General features: G+C 33.4%; 3 protein-coding genes across 4 annotated transcripts; 1 reads left to right on the forward strand and 2 right to left on the reverse strand.

Moving 5' to 3' along the window:
- Positions 1-782: 782 nt before the first annotated feature.
- Positions 783-5793, reverse strand: LOC101505466 (ATP phosphoribosyltransferase 2, chloroplastic-like). The gene is made up of 11 exons (XM_004485406.4): positions 5489-5793; positions 5264-5323; positions 4777-4890; positions 4303-4368; positions 4096-4203; positions 3917-4000; positions 2166-2267; positions 1922-2035; positions 1751-1831; positions 1449-1568; positions 783-1149 (listed from the first exon to the last, which is right to left on the reverse strand). The coding sequence occupies exons 1-11, from the start codon at positions 5678-5680 to the stop codon at positions 1054-1056; spliced, it is 1137 nt and encodes a 378-aa protein (XP_004485463.1). The 5' UTR covers positions 5681-5793; the 3' UTR covers positions 783-1053.
- Positions 5794-11120: 5327 nt separating this feature from the next.
- On the reverse strand, positions 11121-13317 carry LOC105851139 (uncharacterized). The gene is made up of 2 exons (XM_012712806.3): positions 11667-13317; positions 11121-11411 (listed from the first exon to the last, which is right to left on the reverse strand). Exon 1 carries the CDS (start codon positions 12782-12784, stop codon positions 11696-11698), a length of 1089 nt encoding a protein of 362 aa, XP_012568260.1. The 5' UTR covers positions 12785-13317; the 3' UTR covers positions 11121-11411; positions 11667-11695.
- Positions 13318-14594: 1277 nt separating this feature from the next.
- On the forward strand, positions 14595-20041 carry LOC101505803 (probable magnesium transporter NIPA4). 2 transcript variants are annotated; one of them, XM_004485407.4, is made up of 9 exons: positions 14595-15170; positions 16248-16304; positions 16803-16893; positions 16965-17125; positions 17218-17345; positions 17452-17589; positions 18810-18902; positions 19246-19351; positions 19487-20041. In XM_004485407.4, exons 1-9 carry the CDS (start codon positions 14978-14980, stop codon positions 19591-19593), a joined length of 1074 nt encoding a protein of 357 aa, XP_004485464.1. In that variant the 5' UTR covers positions 14595-14977; the 3' UTR covers positions 19594-20041. The 2 variants fall into 2 exon arrangements, with proteins under 2 accessions (XP_004485464.1, XP_073226425.1); XM_073370324.1 differs by lacking the exon at positions 17452-17589 and having other exon boundaries at positions 14835-15170.
- Positions 20042-20159: the final 118 nt, after the last annotated feature.

Consider the following 20159-nt stretch of genomic DNA (forward strand, 5'->3'; position numbering starts at 1 on the left):
ATGTTGTTATAGTTATAGTTTTTAAATTTAATGTATGTTTTGTTTTAAGGAAATAATTTTATATAAAAAAATTAAAAAATAACAATAATAATGTAATAATTAAAATAAGCAATGCACTATAAAAATTAAAAACGGTACAATATTTATCGATTATTACATTTTGTTTAATCTAAAAGGGTAGTATGGATGAACAAACATTGGAGTTTAATTATTTATGTAAATGGTTATAGCTTTTTTTTTTTTGTAAAGTGTAAATGTTCATAGCTAACATGATTTAACTACACAGTACAAATAAATAAACTTACTCTATTGCATTAAGAGGGGAAAAAATTGACTTAAATTTATTTTAATTTATTGAAGAAAGCATGACATTTTAAAAAATTGGTCCTTATTTAACGTTTTTTTAGTTCCTATATTCAACAAAATTAATTTATCTTCAGTCTTTAAAAGGTGTTTTGGTCATGGTAAGAAATTCGAAATAGAAACACATTATTTTTCATTTTTCATAAAATACAAAAGTAAAAATAAATAAGATATTAATGGACTCTAATCTAAAAAATATCATAATGTTCACAATAAAAAAATTATTTTTACGACTTAATATATATTTTGACGGGAGAGAAAAGTAATGAGAAGAAAATGTAAAACAAAAATTCCTTTCATTTTCTCCAAAAAAATTTCTTTCATTTGTATTCTTAATTAATTATGGGCCTTCCCACAAGTTTCTAATTCACAAGCATCAAACTTAATTTGAAAGATGGCTAGCTCATTGAGGCAGGTGGTAACAAATAAAATCAACTTAAAAGTTAAAAATTACAACACCGAATTTCAACTTCCACGAGTATCTAACCAAGTCTTACAGAGATAACTAATTGAACAAACTACATGCTTGCTACAAAAATTTCAACGTACAAACTGATGCAGAAGTTGGAACTTCTATGTTATCGAGCAAGAAATGCAATTTCATTTCAGTTTTCTACAATTCTTCTGCACTGATAGTATCTTTAGGGGGTGGGGGGAAAACAAACAACTCCATAAATGGGACACATATGACTACAGCCCAAGTTTAGAAAGGAGCTGACGCCATCTGGGAGTTTCCTCGTCAAAAATATAGGTCAAGGGTGATATGAGAACTCCGCTGCCTCCAACCTGCATTATATGAATGTAGTCAACAGGAAATTGGCATGAGAATCATGATAAATAAGAAAGAAATATAGTTTTTTAATGTGCAGTTCAATTAGCAGGCAGTGTATGTTTCGCTAAAATGTCCCTTGGACAAGCAGAAGTTTTGAGAGCAGTCCAACTGGCTTCCATGCATTCTTCTCGTTCAAACACCCTTGTAACCTTAATTTTCTAATAAGTTGGTCCTAGAAGCTCACAACAATCTTCCCCTGTTTAATAGAAAATCCAAACTCGACTACTACTTTGTCATTAGTTCAAAAACTCACCGCTCTCAGTTGCTGTATAGACTTGTACAATGCCTTCTTGGGCACGCATATGACAATGGCATAGTAGTCTGCCGATACCTTTCCATCACGCTTGCAGAAAACAGGACTAACAGTGGGTCCCTGAAAATAGACAATCAAGAGTGCCTCTTAAAATTAGTTGTAAAAGAAAGATTATACTACGCATTGTTACAATGCATAGTATAGATCAAATTTTACTATTACAGAGAGCAAATACCAAAAGGGCGAAGATCCTCCCCTAAAATGAATTAGGGTGGGGGAAAAAGTTTCATTTCATATCAAACCTGCAACCCAGCTAATGATGGTTGGCTCAGTACTCTCTCAGCCACTTCCTCTGCACTGCTTCCTCTCATGTTTGCAGTAACCTGCCGAATCCTGCATTAGAAAATTGAACAAAAACAATGGAAGAAACTGGAGTTTGGGGAGATGGGGAACTATATATTCAATATATGCACCGTGAACTGCCCACTAGCCCTCAAATGTGCCTCCAATCTTTCAAGCATCTCATGAGTTGTTTCAAGTACTCCTTTTCTTTCAATCATTGATTTCCTGCTTGCAACAAGAGCAGCCTGAAGAAAGTTCAATTGTCAGAGTGAATCAAAATCTAACAAGACATATGAAGCTGCAGTTTCTTCGTGCCTAATATAAATAACCAACAGATCATGTTAGTTAAGGTCGCAAAATTTAATAATTGCTAACCTGGCTTTCCAAAACAATTCCACCTTCAATTTCCTTCAAGTTATTTTCTTTCAAGGTAGTTCCACTACTTACAAGGTCCAAGATAGCATCAGCAATCCCCATCTAAATAGAGCAAAGACAAACAATTATCTAGATGAATCAAAAGATCAGGTCAAGCATATGGCGGCGGCAATAATGATATGGAGATGGTCATGTCAGCAACTGATTACTTCTTTTCAGGGGCAAAGACCAAAATAAACCGAGAAAAAATATAACAGGGAAAGATTTCATATGGATAGAGGGTATCCTTTCTACAAAAAACCTCATCATTTGCATCACGAATCGACTAAAATTCTCATTGAAATTCACAGTATATTGATATCAGTTGTCACTAAGAGCATAGTTCAATGGCAACAGGCCTCTGGCATAAAACTGAAAAAAGAGCTCGATGCAAGTCTACAAGTACGTACAGGAAATTGTTAATTAGATCAAATTTTTCAATTTTTCAATTTGATGGGGTCTTTACAAATTTTTCAATTTTTCAAATTTTTCAATACTTAAACAATGCTACAAACAATATGTATGTCTTTCCAATGAGAAATATAGATGGGAAGCAACAAAAACACATAAAGCTTATTATAGCATGCATCTTCAGTATTACAGTTTTTAAATCCATTGAAATATGAAGCATAACATGTTTCAACCGTCAGGCACTAACAGGGTAGTTATTCTTGATTTTTGGGATCACAGAAAATATTTAACCATGAATAGTGTATTAAGCTATACAACAAAGACAATTTAGCTACAACTATAGCTGTCAAACTCCTTCCAAACCTATGTAGTCAGTAGCAGATAGCGTAGCGTAGCGGCCGACCTCCAAAACGCTATAGTGGTGTAGCGGGTAGCGGTATGGCTGCTACGTCAAATTCAAGGGAAACAATTCAAGCACTTTATACCATACACATATAATGGCTTAAAATAGAATAATGCACAAAATGAAATACATATTCATAACTAACCATCAAAGATCATTGCTACTAATTCTCAAACATAATATTAAGCAAAATAACAAAAAAGTTCCAGCCTCCAAGACTCAAAATAACACATCTAATATTCAAACATAATATATAAAGCAAAATAACAAATAGCTTGTAAGGCTCAAAATAACAGGGACTGTTGGTGCAGAAATAGAAGAGCAGAAACATAAAAACAGAGCACAACAGATAACAAGTTGGCGCAGAGAAGAAAGGAACCGGGAGGAAAAGAATGGTTGCAGAGAAGAGGGGAAGTTTGGCTTCGTGAAGAGGGAAATCGGCGCAGAGAACATTAGAAGGGTTGAAGAGAAGAGAACAAGTTTCTCGTGATCGTGAAGAATCCTCTTTCAAAAAAAAACAGAGCACTCACTCATGGGAAGAAAGGTCACGATGATGACACTTAAAAATTACCAGTAAAACTTAAAAACAAATACTAATGAAAAAACCCTAAATTGTTAAAAAAATGACGGCACTTTGACATTTTGCAGTTAAATCACTATAGCGGCTTCTTCTCACTTTTCTCGTTTGCGAAATCTCCGTGATTGCGCAACCCTAAAACGCAACACAGCTCCACATTGCATAGTGCAAGGCCTCCACGACGGCCGCTACTGACTACAGAGTTCCAAACCCCACTATTTTTAGAAATAAGTTATATCAAAACACAGAACAGTCAATTATATGCTTTATAATCAGAATACATAAAGAAACAACTTCTAATAAAACAAACACATCTCTTACCGCAGGAGCTGCCTCCAGGGCTCCGTCAGCAGTCGAAAATGCCACGTGCTTAATGCCATTATCTTTCATAAATTTAGGACCCAGCTGAACAGTAAGAACAAAATTCAGATCAGCTTTTCTCTTTTAAAAAGGAAAATAGCAGAAATTGTACCTCAGATAAAAATTAGAAAATCACATACATAAGTGAATCCAGTTGCAACACGCAGAGGCTTTTCTTCTGTCCATTGAGGCATTTTGGCTAGCTCCTCTAGTGAATTTATATTTTCAAATATTCCATACTGGGGAATCTGGAACAACAGAAGTTATCTAAGAAAGTTAATTGCACAAAATAATGATAATGATAGGAGTAGGATCTAGCAGTTTCACAGGCATTAATTTTAACTCACCGCAATCGATAGACGGCAATCCCCATAATCTAGAGCCTCATGGACAATAATGAGATCATCACTACCCTGACAACGGATAATTGATATAAGATTAAAAAATAAAATTGATTCTTGTGGATATCCTGGAGCAGTGATCTGCAGCTTCTGTTAAGCTAAGGGGAAAAACAAAGTTTCAAGCAGGAAAATTGTATATGTAACTTAGATAGACTACATACAACAAAGAAACACACAGGTTGAACTCTCAATTAGGGCTAATGTGCACAAGATCGTGTGAGATTTTAACAGGTGCAGAGATATTCTCGATGAGGCCCATATACTGCAGTAAATATAATCATTGGCACTTGGTTGTTGGAGCTTGGAAGGTGAAATACCAGTGTCCTTAATTACATATTCTGCTTACTTGCATAGTAAAATTAAATAAATTCTTATAAATTCCCCAAAAAAATCATAAACCAATTTTGTAGACATGCTCACCTGGCCAAATTCAGTGAGTGTATCGAGTCCGACGATACCAAGATCAAGATCTCCGGATAACAATTTTCTTACAATGTCTTTCGGCCTCTGGAACCAGACTTCCAAGTTGGAAATCTGCAAGTTAAGAAAAATCATCCGTGGTCATTTTGAAAGTGCAAGGATAAATAATTAGACAAGTTCATCTATCAATGAAACACTGAAATAGACATGGACACCCAACACAACTGCAATAATAATTTGAGAAAATAAACTAATTGAAAGTAGTCATGTGTGTTGCCGCCGTGTCAGAGTCTGTGCTACGGTATCGTCTACACAAGATAAACAACATATTTGTAAATAGCGTTTGCACCGCTAAAATGAGTAATTCACTATAAAATATAAAGTCATTAATATCAATCTTTGATGAACAAATCAATTGTTGATATGATAAGTGAGTCCAAAAATAAAATGTTAGAAAATGAAGAGATAGGGTGAGAAGGCGGTTGACCTGAGGGATTTGAGCAACATACTGTCGAGGATTGACCTGCTTCACTGACAATTGACAATTCTTCACGTGCAAAAGGATTAATCCAAGTTAGAATTAGTAAGAAGAAATGAAATAATAATAATTGTGAATGTGAAAAACGAAGATAATAAAGGGCGTAAGTAATTGCAGATGCAGAAACCGAAAACCGAAATTAAAAAGGTGATAAGAGTGGGAAAGATATTGGACCTTGAGAAGTTCGAGTGTGTCAGAAGACATTCGACCTTTACTCGGCAAACCGAGACGGATCTCTTGTCTGGCAGAGAGTGTGCCGCCGGGATTACCGTTAAGGACTTTAGTCTCGGAAAGTGAGGCGGAGGAGGAGGAGGAGGCGTAGCAGCAATAAAGAGGGAAACGAATTTGGCTCATCGTCGTCAACATTGCCACCGCCGATTGATTTTCTTCGCCGTTTTTGTGAACAATACTACTTCTTCACTCTACAATCTATATATCCGACTCTGATTTTAGTCGACTAGTAGAACCAACGAGTGTAATAAAATGACATGGGATAATTGGGGAAATTATTTATATTTTATTCCTTTTCAAAAGAAAACTATAAAATAATTAGATTTGCACATAGCACTCCAGACCTAATAATTTGAGAAGGCTTATTTCTTCTAAAAAATTAGCTCATTTAAAAAATTAAAGGGAATAATATCATATTAATAATTAAATTAATTGGTGATTATAATGTGTATTATATAATTAATTATAGATAATTATAACATTAATTATTTATTTTATCAATTTTTTAATCAAATTCAATTAGACATATGCTCTCGTTTTATTTTAAGAAGAGATGTGCTCTCGACTTTAAAACGCATATTCACTCGTCGTGGCTAGTGACATGACATTAGTCCAATACACTGTATCCTTGAGTTAACTCTAGTAACAAAGTTCTAATTAGGGTACCATAACAATCAACTAGAGCCATTTTTGCTAGGAAAAAAACACGCTAGGAAAATATAGGGTTTGGACAACAAATTTTTAGCTCCAATTATAATAGTTAGTTTAGACAATAACAAACTAATAAATTTATCTAAGACTACTCTTGTCGGTTACGAGTTGGATAGTGAATTTTTTTTATCTATAATATTTTTTTTGTTTTTTATCTTCAAAATGTCGCATGGCAGATATGTCACTACTTAAAATAAATATTATTTTTTTATCTTTTTCAAAATATCACATTTTAGATATGCAATAAAGCATACTTAGTATCTTGTTACTAATTAGACTGTATATTGTTGTTTAAAATTATGAACATAGATTTATATTGAGAAAGTTGATCAGGTTCACATTAAAATATCAATTTATAAAAGTACTATGGTGATTTCGGATATCAATCTCCATGTGCAACAACATAGTAACTAAATATTTATTCTCAATTTCTATTATCCAAAATACACAACAACACACTTATATATATGCAAGCTAAACCACATTTTCCCGTTATTCCACGGTAAATTTTCAACTTAATTGGAGATTTGAAATAAAGAATTCCAGAACAGAATAAATAAAGATGGGATAAAGGAACCTATACAACACCCATGGAAGAAAGAAAAGGAAACTGTAGGAAAAATCGATAAATGAATATTTGTTTATGCGTTCCGTGGACAATGAAGAGCAACCTCATTTAGTAGGTCAAATGCTAGTAACCTCTTAAATGTCAAGTTCAATATGCAATGGTGTATATGTAAGTTGAAAAGTTAATTAAGGACAGACTTAATGTCCATGTCATTCAATGAAATCTCAACAGAGGTCAATGTAATTTTACCAAAACAAAAGAAGCATGACAACAATATAGATTCGATAGAAAGTGTAGAGTATTAAATATGGAGTAGAAACAAAAATTGTTGGAATAAGTTTATTTTTATTTTTTGGCATCGGCAAATGGATACCACATACTTCATGTGTTTCAAAGTTTTTGATAAAAATAATTTTTTTAAAGTTATTTTATTCACGGATGATTATTTCATAAGGCGAGATAATAGTTAAGTCTCTCACTCATGAATTACATTTAACAATCATTAGAATAAGTTAATTCACCAAATTGAATCTCATTTATTTCTTCTTGGTTGTCTCTCTCCTTGTTTGGAGTCTCACCGTATATTCCTCGCTACCATCGTCATCACTACTAACACTAACATTAGTGTTCATGACACCTTTAAAAATCCCACATTTTCAAACTTCTCGATACTTATTTGAACAACAGCAACTCTTATATTCATTAAAAACAACAACCCTTATATTCATTAAAAACAACAACCACCATCAACCAAATTTAATGATCCGCAAGATATCTTCACCAGATCTATAATCTTAAAATTGATCCCCATTTATATTCTATATAGGCAAATGGATCTTACAAAATATTGGAAGTGGTTGATAAATATAGTTCATATTTAAACTGTATAATATTTTGATATAAAAGATTAGAATAAGTCTTATCTATCCGCTACTGTAAGTTATAGATCTTAACTGTTGCTCTATCTTCATTCACAGGAACAACAACAAAATTGCACATTTCCACATTTATTAGTAGATAAACATAAAAGATTTATTTTATTTTATGGTAACATCAAAGATTCGTTTTTAGTAAATGATTTTGTGAGTGAAGGGCGAGAGCAAGAGACGATGAAAGAGAATAAAGAAATCAAACTTAATAGGATGTGGTGCACAACAAATATTGTGAACTCAATCAATCTAATGATTGTTAAATGTGGTTCATAGTAAGAGACTTGATTAACGCAATACACTAAAACCAAGTTAACTAATATTATTGCACTGCAAATTCTGAATATAATTAAGAGGAGAATGAAAAACATTAAGAGAAACACAAGACATAGACGCCTTTGCCAAAACGCGAGCACTATCATTAGCTTGTTGCTTAGTAAGCACAACCTATAAATTGTTGTGCGTGGATAAAATAGCTTTACAGTTATCTACGATAGAGCTATATTCCGATATGTTGGATTTTACAAAATTTACATCATGAACAACTTGTTTACAATATAATTAAAAGATGACTATTACAAGTAAGAGAAAGGAAGAAATGAAGAATGAATTATTATATCAAAGAATAGAAAAGAGTACATCTTATATACTAAGAATGTCTAACTAACTTTGTAACTAACTTAATATAAAAAAAACTAATTTATTACATCCAATATCCCCCTCAAGCTGCAACATATATATTCTTAATGCTCAGCTTGGACAAAAGAGACTGAAAATGAGCTGGATGCAATGGTTTGGTGTGAAGATCTGCCAATTGGGCCAAAGTGAGAATTGATAGAAGTTTGATGATGTTAGCTTGGACTTTATCCCTTATGAGATGACAATCGATTTCAATATGCTTGGTTCTCTCATGCATAGCTGGATTTTGAACAATTTGTATGGCAGAACGATTGTCACAATATAGAGGAACTGGTTGTTGCATAGGTTGTCTAAGATCATGAAGTAAATAGAGCAGCCACTGGATTTCACAAGCTGTGGAGGCTAATGCTCTATATTCAGCCTCATTAGAGGATCTGGATATGGTTTCCTGCTTCTTTGATTTCCAGCTGATTAATGAAGATCCATATAAAACATTAAAACCATGGATCTTCTGGTGTCAGGACAGGCTGCCCAATGTGAGTCACTAAAAGCTTTGAGAGAAGGTTCTGTGGTGGAAGAGAAAAATAGACCCTGTCCTGGATTATTTTTGATGTATCTCAACACTCTTATTGCTGCAGCATAATGATCTTCCATAGGATTAGAAAGAAACTAACTAAGTGTGCTAACAGCACAACACAAATCTGGTCTAGTGTTAGTAAGATAAAGCAGTCGACCAAGTAATCTTCGATAAGCATGACTATCAGCGTAAGGTGTTCCTTTTGATAGAGAGAACTTGGTTCCTGGCTGCATAGGTGTAGAAACAGGTTGACAAGCTAATAATCATGCATCTTCTAACAATTCTAGAGCATACTTTCGTTGTGACAAAATAATTCCCTGGTGAGATCTTGCCACTTCTAAGCCTAGGAAATATTTGAGATGTCCTAGATCCTTGATTTTGAATTTTTCATCTAATAGAGCTTTTACAGTATTGATCTTTGTAATGTCATTTCCAGCCAAAACTATGTCATCCACATAAACAAGTAGGACAGTGATATGATCAGAATTGCTTTTGACAAAAAGAGAGTAATCAGATTTTGATTGTATGTAATTCATTGACAATAGAGTAGTTGTCAACTTATGATTCCATTGCCTGCTTGCTTATTTAAGACCATATAAAGACTTAACAAGTTTGCAAACCTGTCCTGATTTTGCTGTCTGATATCCAAGAGACAAAGACATATAGACCTCCTCATCCAAGTCTCCATGTAAGAAAGCATTATTTACATCTCATTGATGTAAATACCAATGCTTTGAAGCTGCCAGAGCAAGAACCAGCCTTACTGTTGTGAGCTTCACAACAGGGGAAAAAGTTTCAAAATAATCCAGCCCCTGTTGTTGTGTATAACCTTTAGCTATCAATCTTGCTTTGTATCGTTCAATACTGCCATCAGCCAACCTCTTTATTTTATAGACCCATTTGCATCCTATAGGTTGCTTACCAGGAGGTAAATCAGTCAAAACCCATGTTTTTGTACTTTCTAGAGCTGCAATTTCTTGATCCATAGCCTTTCTCCAACAATCATGTTTGATGGCTTGGTTATAAGTTTTAGGTTCAGTATTTTGGGAAATACGACAAACATAGGACTTATGAGAAGTTGACAAGGTATCATATGAAAGGTAGTTAGAAAGAGGATATATGATACCTGTAGAAGAATGAGAGGCTGAAGAAGCAGATAGCATGTTGCAATGATAGTCTTGTAGATAAGAAGGTTGTTTACTAGGTCTGTTAGATTTTCTTTGGGGATTTAGAGATGAAGGTGGAGTAATAGTATGTGGTGGAGGTAAAGGTGCAGGAAAAGGGACATCAATAGGTTGAGGTGGAGTTTGAGGAATAGGAGCTGGTAGAATAAGAATGTGAGGTTGATCAGTGATATCAGAAAAAAATGGTGTCCCAGATTCTGTTATTTTGGCCACAGGATCAAAGATTTGATGTTCAGAATCAGTGGCACTAGTAAGGAAAGGAAATATAGTTTCATAGAATACTACATGCCTTGATAGAAAAATTTCCCTAGTAGTGATATCAAGCAGAAGATGCCCTTTTACCCCTTCTTTGACACCAAGTAAGACATATTTTCTTGCTCTAGGTTGAAACTTAGTTCTATGAGCCTGAATGGTGGAAGTATAGCAAAGAGAACCAAACACTCTCAAACAAGATATGTCAGGTTTAGTATTATGCAAATGTTGATATGGAGAAAGATATGCTAATCCTTTGGAGGGTAAAATGTTAATGAGATGCACAACATAGCTAACAGCATAAGACCAGAAAACTATAGGTAAATGAGATTGAAACATTACGGCACGAGCAACATTTAGAATGTGTTGATGTTTTCTCTCAACCACTCCATTTTGTTGGGGGTGTTTCAACACATGATAGTTGATGTTGTATCCCTTTTTGGCTATAATATTCTGTCATAGCGAATTCAGGGCCATTGTCTGATCTAACCACTTTCACAACTTTGCCAAATTGAGTCTTTATGTAAGATACAAAATCAATAAGATGTGCCCTTATTTCTGACTTAGTGGTCATCAATTTTATCCATGTGTATCGTGACATATCATCTACTATAGTTAAAAAATACTTAAAGCCATTAACAGAAGAAATGCCATATGGACCCCAAATATCCACATGAATAAGATCAAAAGAAGCTTGTGAAACAGTATTACTCAATTGAAAAGGCAATCTTCTTTGTTTAGAAAAATGACAAGTATCACAATGTGTATATTTGATATCTGAGATATTACCATACATGCTTTGGAATTTGGTATAACAAGGAAAAGAAGGATGACCTAGTCTTAAATGCCATAGATCAACAAAACTAGGCTTTATTGTAGAGAAAGTTACATAATTAACATTGTGTATAGCAGATAAGGGTCCAAAGGAAGTAGGTGTAGGCACTATCATGACATACAAGCCACTCCTTTGTTCAGCTTTCCCAATCATCTTCAATGATGACTTGTCCTGTATGACACAAGAAGACTCAGAAAATTCAAGTTTATAAGACATATAATTTGTTAATTTGGTGACTGATATCAAATTAACTGAAAAATTGGGAACAAAAAGAACATTTGTGTAATGTAATTTTTGGAGTAAGCAAAATAGTTCCAGAAAAATGAACTAATGAAGAATCATTATTAGGATGAGACACTGAGATTGGATTTATTCTATGATAAGATGTAAAATAGGATAAAGAACAAGCTATATGATCTGTGGTACCTGAGTCTATGATCCATTTAGAGTAGGTATTACCACGAGTCTGAGCAGAAGTGGACACATTGAGAGCTCACAAGATTGGTCTGAGGAAGAAGAGCTAGTAAACTCTGAATTTGTTCCTGAGAAAGGCCAAGAACTGAAGAATCACAAGAAGAAGTCAAATATGTGGTAATATTGTGAACCTTTTTGGACTTGAATCCAGGAGGTAATCCATGAATCAGAAAACATGTGTCTATTGTATGATTGGTCCTACCACAATGAGTACATTGCCTATTCACACCAACATTTCCTCCTGAGTGTCTAGGCTGATTGCCTTGATATGATGCTTTTCCTTTGCCAGAATTTGAAGAAGAATAAGAAGGTTTATTCTGATAAGAAGCTTGTTGTGGAACCTGGGCAGCCATAACTGAAGATCCAGGAAGAATACTCGTCTGCAATTGCCGCTCTTGTTGGATTATCATTGAAAAAATCTTGGTCAAAGAAGGCAAATGATCCATGAGGAGAATCTGAGATCTTACAGCAGAGTAGTTATCATTCAAACCTCTTAAGAAACATAACACACAATCATTGTCTCGATACTTTTTCAGTGTTTTGGAAACATCACAGCAACACAAAGTAACAGATTGACACTCAGGAATAGGACGATAGTTACAAAGCTCATCCCAGAGAATCTTCATTTTAGTGTAATAAGCAGTAACAGTTAGATCAGATTGATGCATGGAATAAAGATCCTGATGCAATTGTGAAATACGAACAGAATCACCTTGAGAGAAACGATCTTTAAGATCTTTCCATGTCGCAGCTGCAATATCAATCCAGAGAATGCTCGTAGCAATCTCATGAGAAACGAAATGATTGATCCATGAGAGCACCAGATTATTGCATCGCTTCCAAGCAGGTATCATTTGATTAGGTGCATCAGGACAAGGAATAGAACCATCGACAAAACCAAACTTGTTTTTCATCTGCAGCGACATTGCCATTGCACGAGCCCAGCCATGGTAATTTGGACCTTCAAGAATTGGAGAAACGAGAACAAGAGAGGGATTCTCATTGGGACGAATATAATAGTCATGTGTGGTATCTTGCAACGAAGCAAGAGTAGCTGAAGTTACAGCCATGGAAGAAGAAAAAGAAGAAGAAGAAGAAGAAGAAGAAGAAGGAGATTGTTACAGAGAAGAAAAACGGTTGTAGAAGTTTTCTTCTGATACCATATTACAAGTAACAGAAAGGAAGAATGAATTATGATATTAAAGAATAAAAAAGAGTACATCTTATATACTAAGAATGTCTAACTAACTTTGTAACTAACTTAATATAAAAAAAACTAATTTATTACATCCAATAATGACGTTTGATAGATCCAAATTTCTGATCAATTGGAGAGCTTAAAGTATGTCCCAAGCTTCGTACTCAAGTGGTTGGAGGCTTATATGACACATATGTCTTTGCCATCACAAAAGAACTATGTTAATATATTACATATATGTGTATCCCGACACAAAAATATTGTTGAAAAATTGCTCCATATTCGTTATATTTGAAAAAATATTGTGGAGGAGGTTTCCAATAAATAGTAGAAGAAGAATTGAACTTGATTTGAGTCTTGTAAATTTTATGAACATATTGCCGAAAATGATGTAGATATTGCATAAACAAAAAAGTGTAGATATGTGGCCCTCGTTGTAAGTAATACCATCCACTAACTCAATTTATACTCCCCACAACTTGACATTCATTCTGTGCTTATCATATGTACTATAAAAGATAAAAACTACGAAATATTTGCACCATCAAGTTATATATTCGATAGTTATTTTTATGAAATAGTCGGGCATTATAATTGATTTTACCACTAACTATAATTATTGACTAATGATTTTGAAAATGATTTAATTTATATTATCGTTAATGTAAATAGTTTTACGTCGAGAATAAATTATAATAATTTATTATTAAAATAAATGTTTAATTTATATAATAATTATGTTTAAAATAATTGACATTAGTGAATATAATATATTAAAACTATAAAATATTCGATGCATTTACATTAAACTCTTTTGAAAAACCACTTAAATTTTTTTACTCAATAAACCACATATTTTTTTTAAACAATACCAAAAAAGCAGTTAGAAATTTTGTACATTTTACAGAAAAAAAAAATTATCTATATGATTTTTTTTTATACATTTATATAAAGGCGGGCATAGTAAAATACATCCACTCGACTATTAATTAAAAAATGAAACATGTTTTTTAATAAATAAATAAAAATGACAATTTAAAAAAAATAAAAGTTCATTATTTTTAGGATTTTTTTATAAATCATTTTTCTTTTCAAAATATTCAGTTTTTTTAAAAAAAATACTAAAATATTATATTTTTTTAACCTTAGATTGCATCATAGAGTCGTGGCATTCTATGCACCTATTTTATTTTACTTTTATCTTTTTTATTAATCAATAAAATAAACAAATAATAATAAAAAATATTAATAACATAAAATTAATTAAAATTAATAAAAATTAAATTGAATTGAATTGTTGATAACATTTAACAATATTTTTAATTATGTCTGGATAATTAATATAGTTTGTATATATTGTATGTTTTATTCTTAATTTATATTTTATTTTTAATGTGAGTAAATGTATCTTCTTTTATTTTCTCTTAAAAAATATAAAATTTATTAATTTTTTTATTACAATACGAGAGAGTTGTTAAAATTTTGTCCAAATATTTATGATAATTCTATTTAATCTCTATAATTTCAAAGTAAAATATTTTTGAAATTTTTTTAAAACGAAGATACGATAAAAACAAACTCTATTTGCATGTGAAAAACAGAAAGAATAATATGATATTTTAATTATTATTATTTGTGTGTGACTAATTTGTATTTGTATTTGTATGATGACGAATAAAATGAAAAACGTATAAAGAAGAAGAAGAGAAAGAAGATAGAAAAGAAAGGTATTGAGATTAGGCAAACAAGTGTTGATTAGCAGGGAATCGACAATGGAGTGTATCACTCATCTATCCACATCGTCAGTAGTCTCAGTCACACTGTAAAATTTATTTAATTATTATCTTTCTGTATTTCACATTTCATTTCATATGCAAATACGCATATGAAATTGCAATTGCGAAGCATTTCCGATCCATAGAAAAAGAACCCTTTGTGACAGCTGTAACCACCAGGGGTGAAAAAACATTCCCTCTCAAGGTAGATTAGAATACGAATTTCTCTGGTAATTGGTTTTCTTCTCAAGTAGCGAGATCCATCTCGCTAGGGTTTTTGTTTGCGCGAGATGGCGTCTTCATCATCATCATCATCTTCTTCTTCATCTTCATCATCTTCGACTTCTAGCTGGCGCGAGGGAATGTCCTCTGATAACATTAAAGGTCTAGTCCTTGCTCTTTCATCCAGCTTCTTCATCGGTGCTAGCTTTATCGTCAAAAAGAAGGGTTTGAAAAAGGCCGGTGCCAGTGGAATCAGGGCAGGTATTCATCAAATCTTCCTTTTCACTTCACTCTTTCGATCGCTGAATTGTGCTCTTCTATCGTTTTCGCGATTTAATTTTACTGGTTTTGAACTTCTACTTCGTTTCGTCTTCTGACTTTGCAAATTAGTTTTTAAATTATGTTTACTTGCCACTGTCAACTTCATTTTCCTAGTTTTGGATCGTGCTACAAATGGATTATTAGTAGGTTTTCTGAAGATCTGGACTTTTGAGGTTTTCTACTTTTTCTTTAACGGCTTACTTTAACTGTTTGAAACTGGATGAATTGCAATGTCAAGCTTTTAGGTTTTATTATTTTATTATATCATTTTACAACCTGAATAGATGTCGATTTGAACCATATGGTAGATTAGGTGTTGTCTATGAAAATGAGTTTGTGTTCTCATCTGTTTTTAATGCAACTTTTTGGTGATCTTAACACTTATTTTTTTTGTTCTCCTTGGTATGGAGTAATGAGTGATCGCGATATATTAGTGTTGTCTTAATTGTCATGGATAAAATGGAGTGTGATGTGGCCTGATCCTGTCGTTAATTTTGTGGTTGAGATTATTTTTAGCCTGTTTGTGTAAAACTACAATCAACACAAACTGGACTATTTTACTGTCCTGAGGCATTGTTGACGGATGGAAAACCATATTGCATTCAAGAAACATGTATATTCATTTTGGTCTAGCTATAAATCAAACAATCATTTTAGTATTGTCGTAATTGTGACACAGAAAATGGAGTTTGTTGTGGCCTGATCCTGATGTTAATGTTAAAATATGGTGAAAAATCTGTCTGCAAGTTAAACTGTTTTCATGTTGTTGCTACTCATCAGTATGGACTTTTTATTTTTCTCCTACAGACAATTATATAATGTTAAAACGAAATGGATGCTTGTCAACCTGATTGGCTCAGTTTGGTTTATATATGGATGGGGTAGGGGTTGGGGGGCAGGTTTTGTTTTTCAAGGAACTATTATATCCGCGAAATAGTTGTTTTTTGTGTTTCTAGTAAATACCCAATCAGATCATGCACAATGGTAATTAACTTTCCAAATAATTATCTTTCACAGGAAGTGGAGGCTATTCGTACTTGTATGAACCACTTTGGTGGGTGGGCATGATAACAAGTGAGTCACTTATGATTCTGTTTATTGTTGAATGGTTATTAAATTGTACGCCGTTCTATCTTTTCCATTAACAACTGTTTGTGCAACATTTTCTAGACTGACAAAAAGTAATGTGGTTACTATCTAAACTTGTTTAATGTTAGTTCCATGCAGAACCTTAACAAATCCAAATAGGGGTGTTCTTCTGTATGTTTTTCTCTCATCCCTGTATGGTTTATTCACTATTAGCAAAAAGTCACAAGTTTAGGTTTAAGTTATATAACTTCTGTAACATGTCCAGATTTATTGTAGAAAAAAAAAAGCCGCTAAAGCTTGCACCTTTTCAGCTTTTCCATCTAATCTTCATACTTCATTTTTGCGTACACACAATATTTCTACATTCCAATCTAAGGATACCAACAAAATATCTATATACAATTTATTGATCTGAGTTGCTTACAGCTAATGATACTAACAACTGGATTAAAATTTCCAATCTAACATTTGCTATTTCAACAGTGATTGTTGGAGAGATTGCCAATTTTGCAGCATATGCATTTGCTCCAGCTATATTGGTCACTCCTCTTGGTGCTCTTAGCATTATTATCAGGCATGATAAAATTTAAGATTCATATTTACGCTTGACTCTTGGGAAATTCTGATTTGTGATGTTGTCTGCAGTGCTGCTCTTGCCCATATTATCTTACGGGAGAGACTACATATATTTGGAGTTCTTGGTTGCGCTTTGTGTGTTGTGGGGTCTACGACAATTGTTCTACATGCTCCTCAAGAAAGAGAAATTGAATCAGTGCCAGAAGTATGGGATCTTGCTATGGATCCAGGTATCCATGTTTCAACCTTGAAATGTTACTCTACTAAAAATATCATATCGTGATAGGAATACTAACCAAAAGACAAAATCTTTCTTTTGCAGCTTTTCTCTTTTATGCAGCTTTGGTTATAACAGCTACCTTTGTTCTTATCTTCCATGTCATTCCTCAATACGGCCAGACACACATAATGGTTTATATTGGCGTTTGTTCCCTTGTAGGTTCCTTATCGGTATGTTTCGTCATCTAGCTGTTGATGAATAGTCCTTGTTTTCCCCTAGCTCTCTGTTTTTTCCCTTCTTTTTCTGTATTTATGTTGTCAGGTTCTCCTTTAATAGGTTATGAGTGTTAAGGCTCTTGGAATTGCCATAAAGTTAACTCTGTCAGGGATGAATCAGCTAATTTATCCTCAAACTTGGGTATTCGCTCTAGTTGTAACTGTTTGTGTTCTTACCCAAATGAATTATTTAAATAAGGTATGATAGCTTTTATTGTTTCTTGATGTTTATATTTATTTGTGTACTCTTTTCTTGATTGTATTGATAAGAATATTAAATTGTTCAAGCGGTGAGTATTTTTCTTATCATCTGGCTTATGCATGATATGTTTCTTGAACCGTTAGTCTCTCCCACCCTCCCACCTATTACTCTTAATTAAAAGTCTTCTAGGCTCAAGCATATTACTACCACATACGATCTCGTGATCTTTTAGCAAACTTCTGCAATTGATTTAGAATTTTGTCCGATGATCTGAAAATGAAGAAATGATTTGTCACATCCACGTTTAATGAATAAATAGTATACAAAATGTAAACAGGGGGAAATACAAAAGACTTATTTTTGAATGACATCCCCAAAATGTTGATAGAATAATTGACAACAAAATGAAGGAAAGGGTTTATCAACAAGGAAGAGAAGGAAAGTTCGAAGCCCTTAAAATATGTTTCATGGTTTCATCTTTGTGGCATGCCAACTGTAAAAAATCAGTGAAATTTATAATGTTGTTTGCTTTGAAAATCTGTGGCTTTGTATGATTGAGAATATGAGGTAACTAACTTTAATTCATAGGAAATATTGTTGAAGTGAATAGAAATGGGCAATTCATAACTTATGACAAACGATACATTAATATGGTTTTTTAGTAAAATAATTAATCAGGAGAGGAGAAGTAATGATTATGTTGTCCATTTCGTATTGTAGTGAAGTTATATTGCAGTCTGCTGTAGCAGTTCTACTATGATAAAGATAATGATTTCCTTAAAAAACTGTGTTTCACGACATTATCTATGAAAGCGAATATCGATCTTTTGGTCCATTTTTCTTGAATTAATTAATTAGTGCATTGAAGTTGATACCTTATATTCGACTCAGATGGCTTGCAGATGGATAATGAATAGGAAGAAGATCTGATGATGCAAGTGTAATAAATGGTTTAAATTTAAATGCATATACATGCTGGTTTAGGTATCTGAATGGTCTATGTGAAAAACTGCATTATCTCTATAGCTTTAAACTTAAATGTGTAGGAATTAGGATTTGAAATTACAATGTGACTTCAATATACAGTCCCCCCCATCCTGGATGTTTTTTTGGGCATGATCGGGCTACTTATATATCGTAGTTAACTTTTACACATTGCTACATCTTTTTTGGGTGGCTAGTTAATTAAATGTGGTGATTTTTTTTTTCTTAATCAGGCACTGGATACTTTCAACACGGCAGTGGTATCTCCCATATATTATGTTATGTTCACAACATTAACCATCGTAGCCAGTGTTATCATGTTTAAGGTAATTGCCAGACTGATACGGTTGACATTACTTTGTTGCTTTCTTTTTATTTTTATGACTAAGCAATTTTTGACACAATCCAGATTGGCTGCATAATTTATAATACGTGTTTTCTAAAGCCAACTAGTTTATGTAAAGTATAAAACATTTTTTGTACACTGTATTGTTGCATGTTCAGTCTACTTTCTTTTAATGTTACGACAAAATAGAAAGCAAGATGTGAAGGATTATGGCAGAAAAGTTCAGATATTATTTTGATATTATTCACGTGTCAAATGTCTGTCCGTCCATTGTTTGCTATTTTGAAGGTTGACCTTTGATTGAGTATTAAATTTGATGTCAGGACTGGGATAGGCAAAGTCCAACACAAGTAATCACAGAAATATGTGGGTTTGTGACGATACTTTCAGGAACTTTTCTTCTGCACAGGACTAAGGATATGACTGATGGTATGCTCTAGTGACCGACCCCATGTAGTCATTTTACTTGACTTTTGATCTCCCTCTCTTGGACTCACTATGCACTTCCGGGTGTATGGCCTTGCAGTCTAAAAACATGAATATTAATATTATCTTCATTTACAGGTTTACAAGGTTCTTCTATTAGACTTAATAAGCATTCAGAAGAGGATGGCCTTGATGATGGTGAAGGGATTCCACTTAGAAGGCAAGATTCCATGAGGTCGACATGAGATATTCTTTGCGCCACATCTTGCATATCTCAAAAGCTTGAGGCGCTGGGGAGGGATTTTACCAAGTCATCATGTATTTTACTGACTATTTTCCTCCCCATGATATTTTTTCCTGATACAGTATGGAGTGGAAGGATGAGAGTTTCCTATCACTGTTCTTTTGGCCTCCTGATGATTGTGCTTTCTGATCTTGTCTTGTACACCTCTCCACACTCCATACGGATGACAAACACCGATGTAATTTTTCTGCACGCTGATTATATATAGTGTACCTCAGTTAAATGAAAGTATTCATCAAATTTTGAACTGGACAGCGTAGCAATGTTCTTATCAGTATGTGCCAATGTAACTTGAGCTGACCCCCTATTTCTCTTTGCGTTTGTCGGAGAAAAGTATGGAAGTCAGGATTTGTAGATTTTAAAGTCAAATGAATGAATTGTTTAATGCATTCCAGTGCCTGGGAGGATTGTTTTAAATATAAGTATTACTATTATGTTGATGATTATCGGCCTCAAGAGTCACCTTTGTTTGGAGCGACTCTAGCTGCTGCCCCCTTCTTCCTGTAG

The sequence above is a fragment of the Cicer arietinum genome, chromosome 1, assembly GCF_000331145.2.
Source record: "Cicer arietinum cultivar CDC Frontier isolate Library 1 chromosome 1, Cicar.CDCFrontier_v2.0, whole genome shotgun sequence".
NCBI lineage: Eukaryota > Viridiplantae > Streptophyta > Magnoliopsida > Fabales > Fabaceae > Cicer > Cicer arietinum.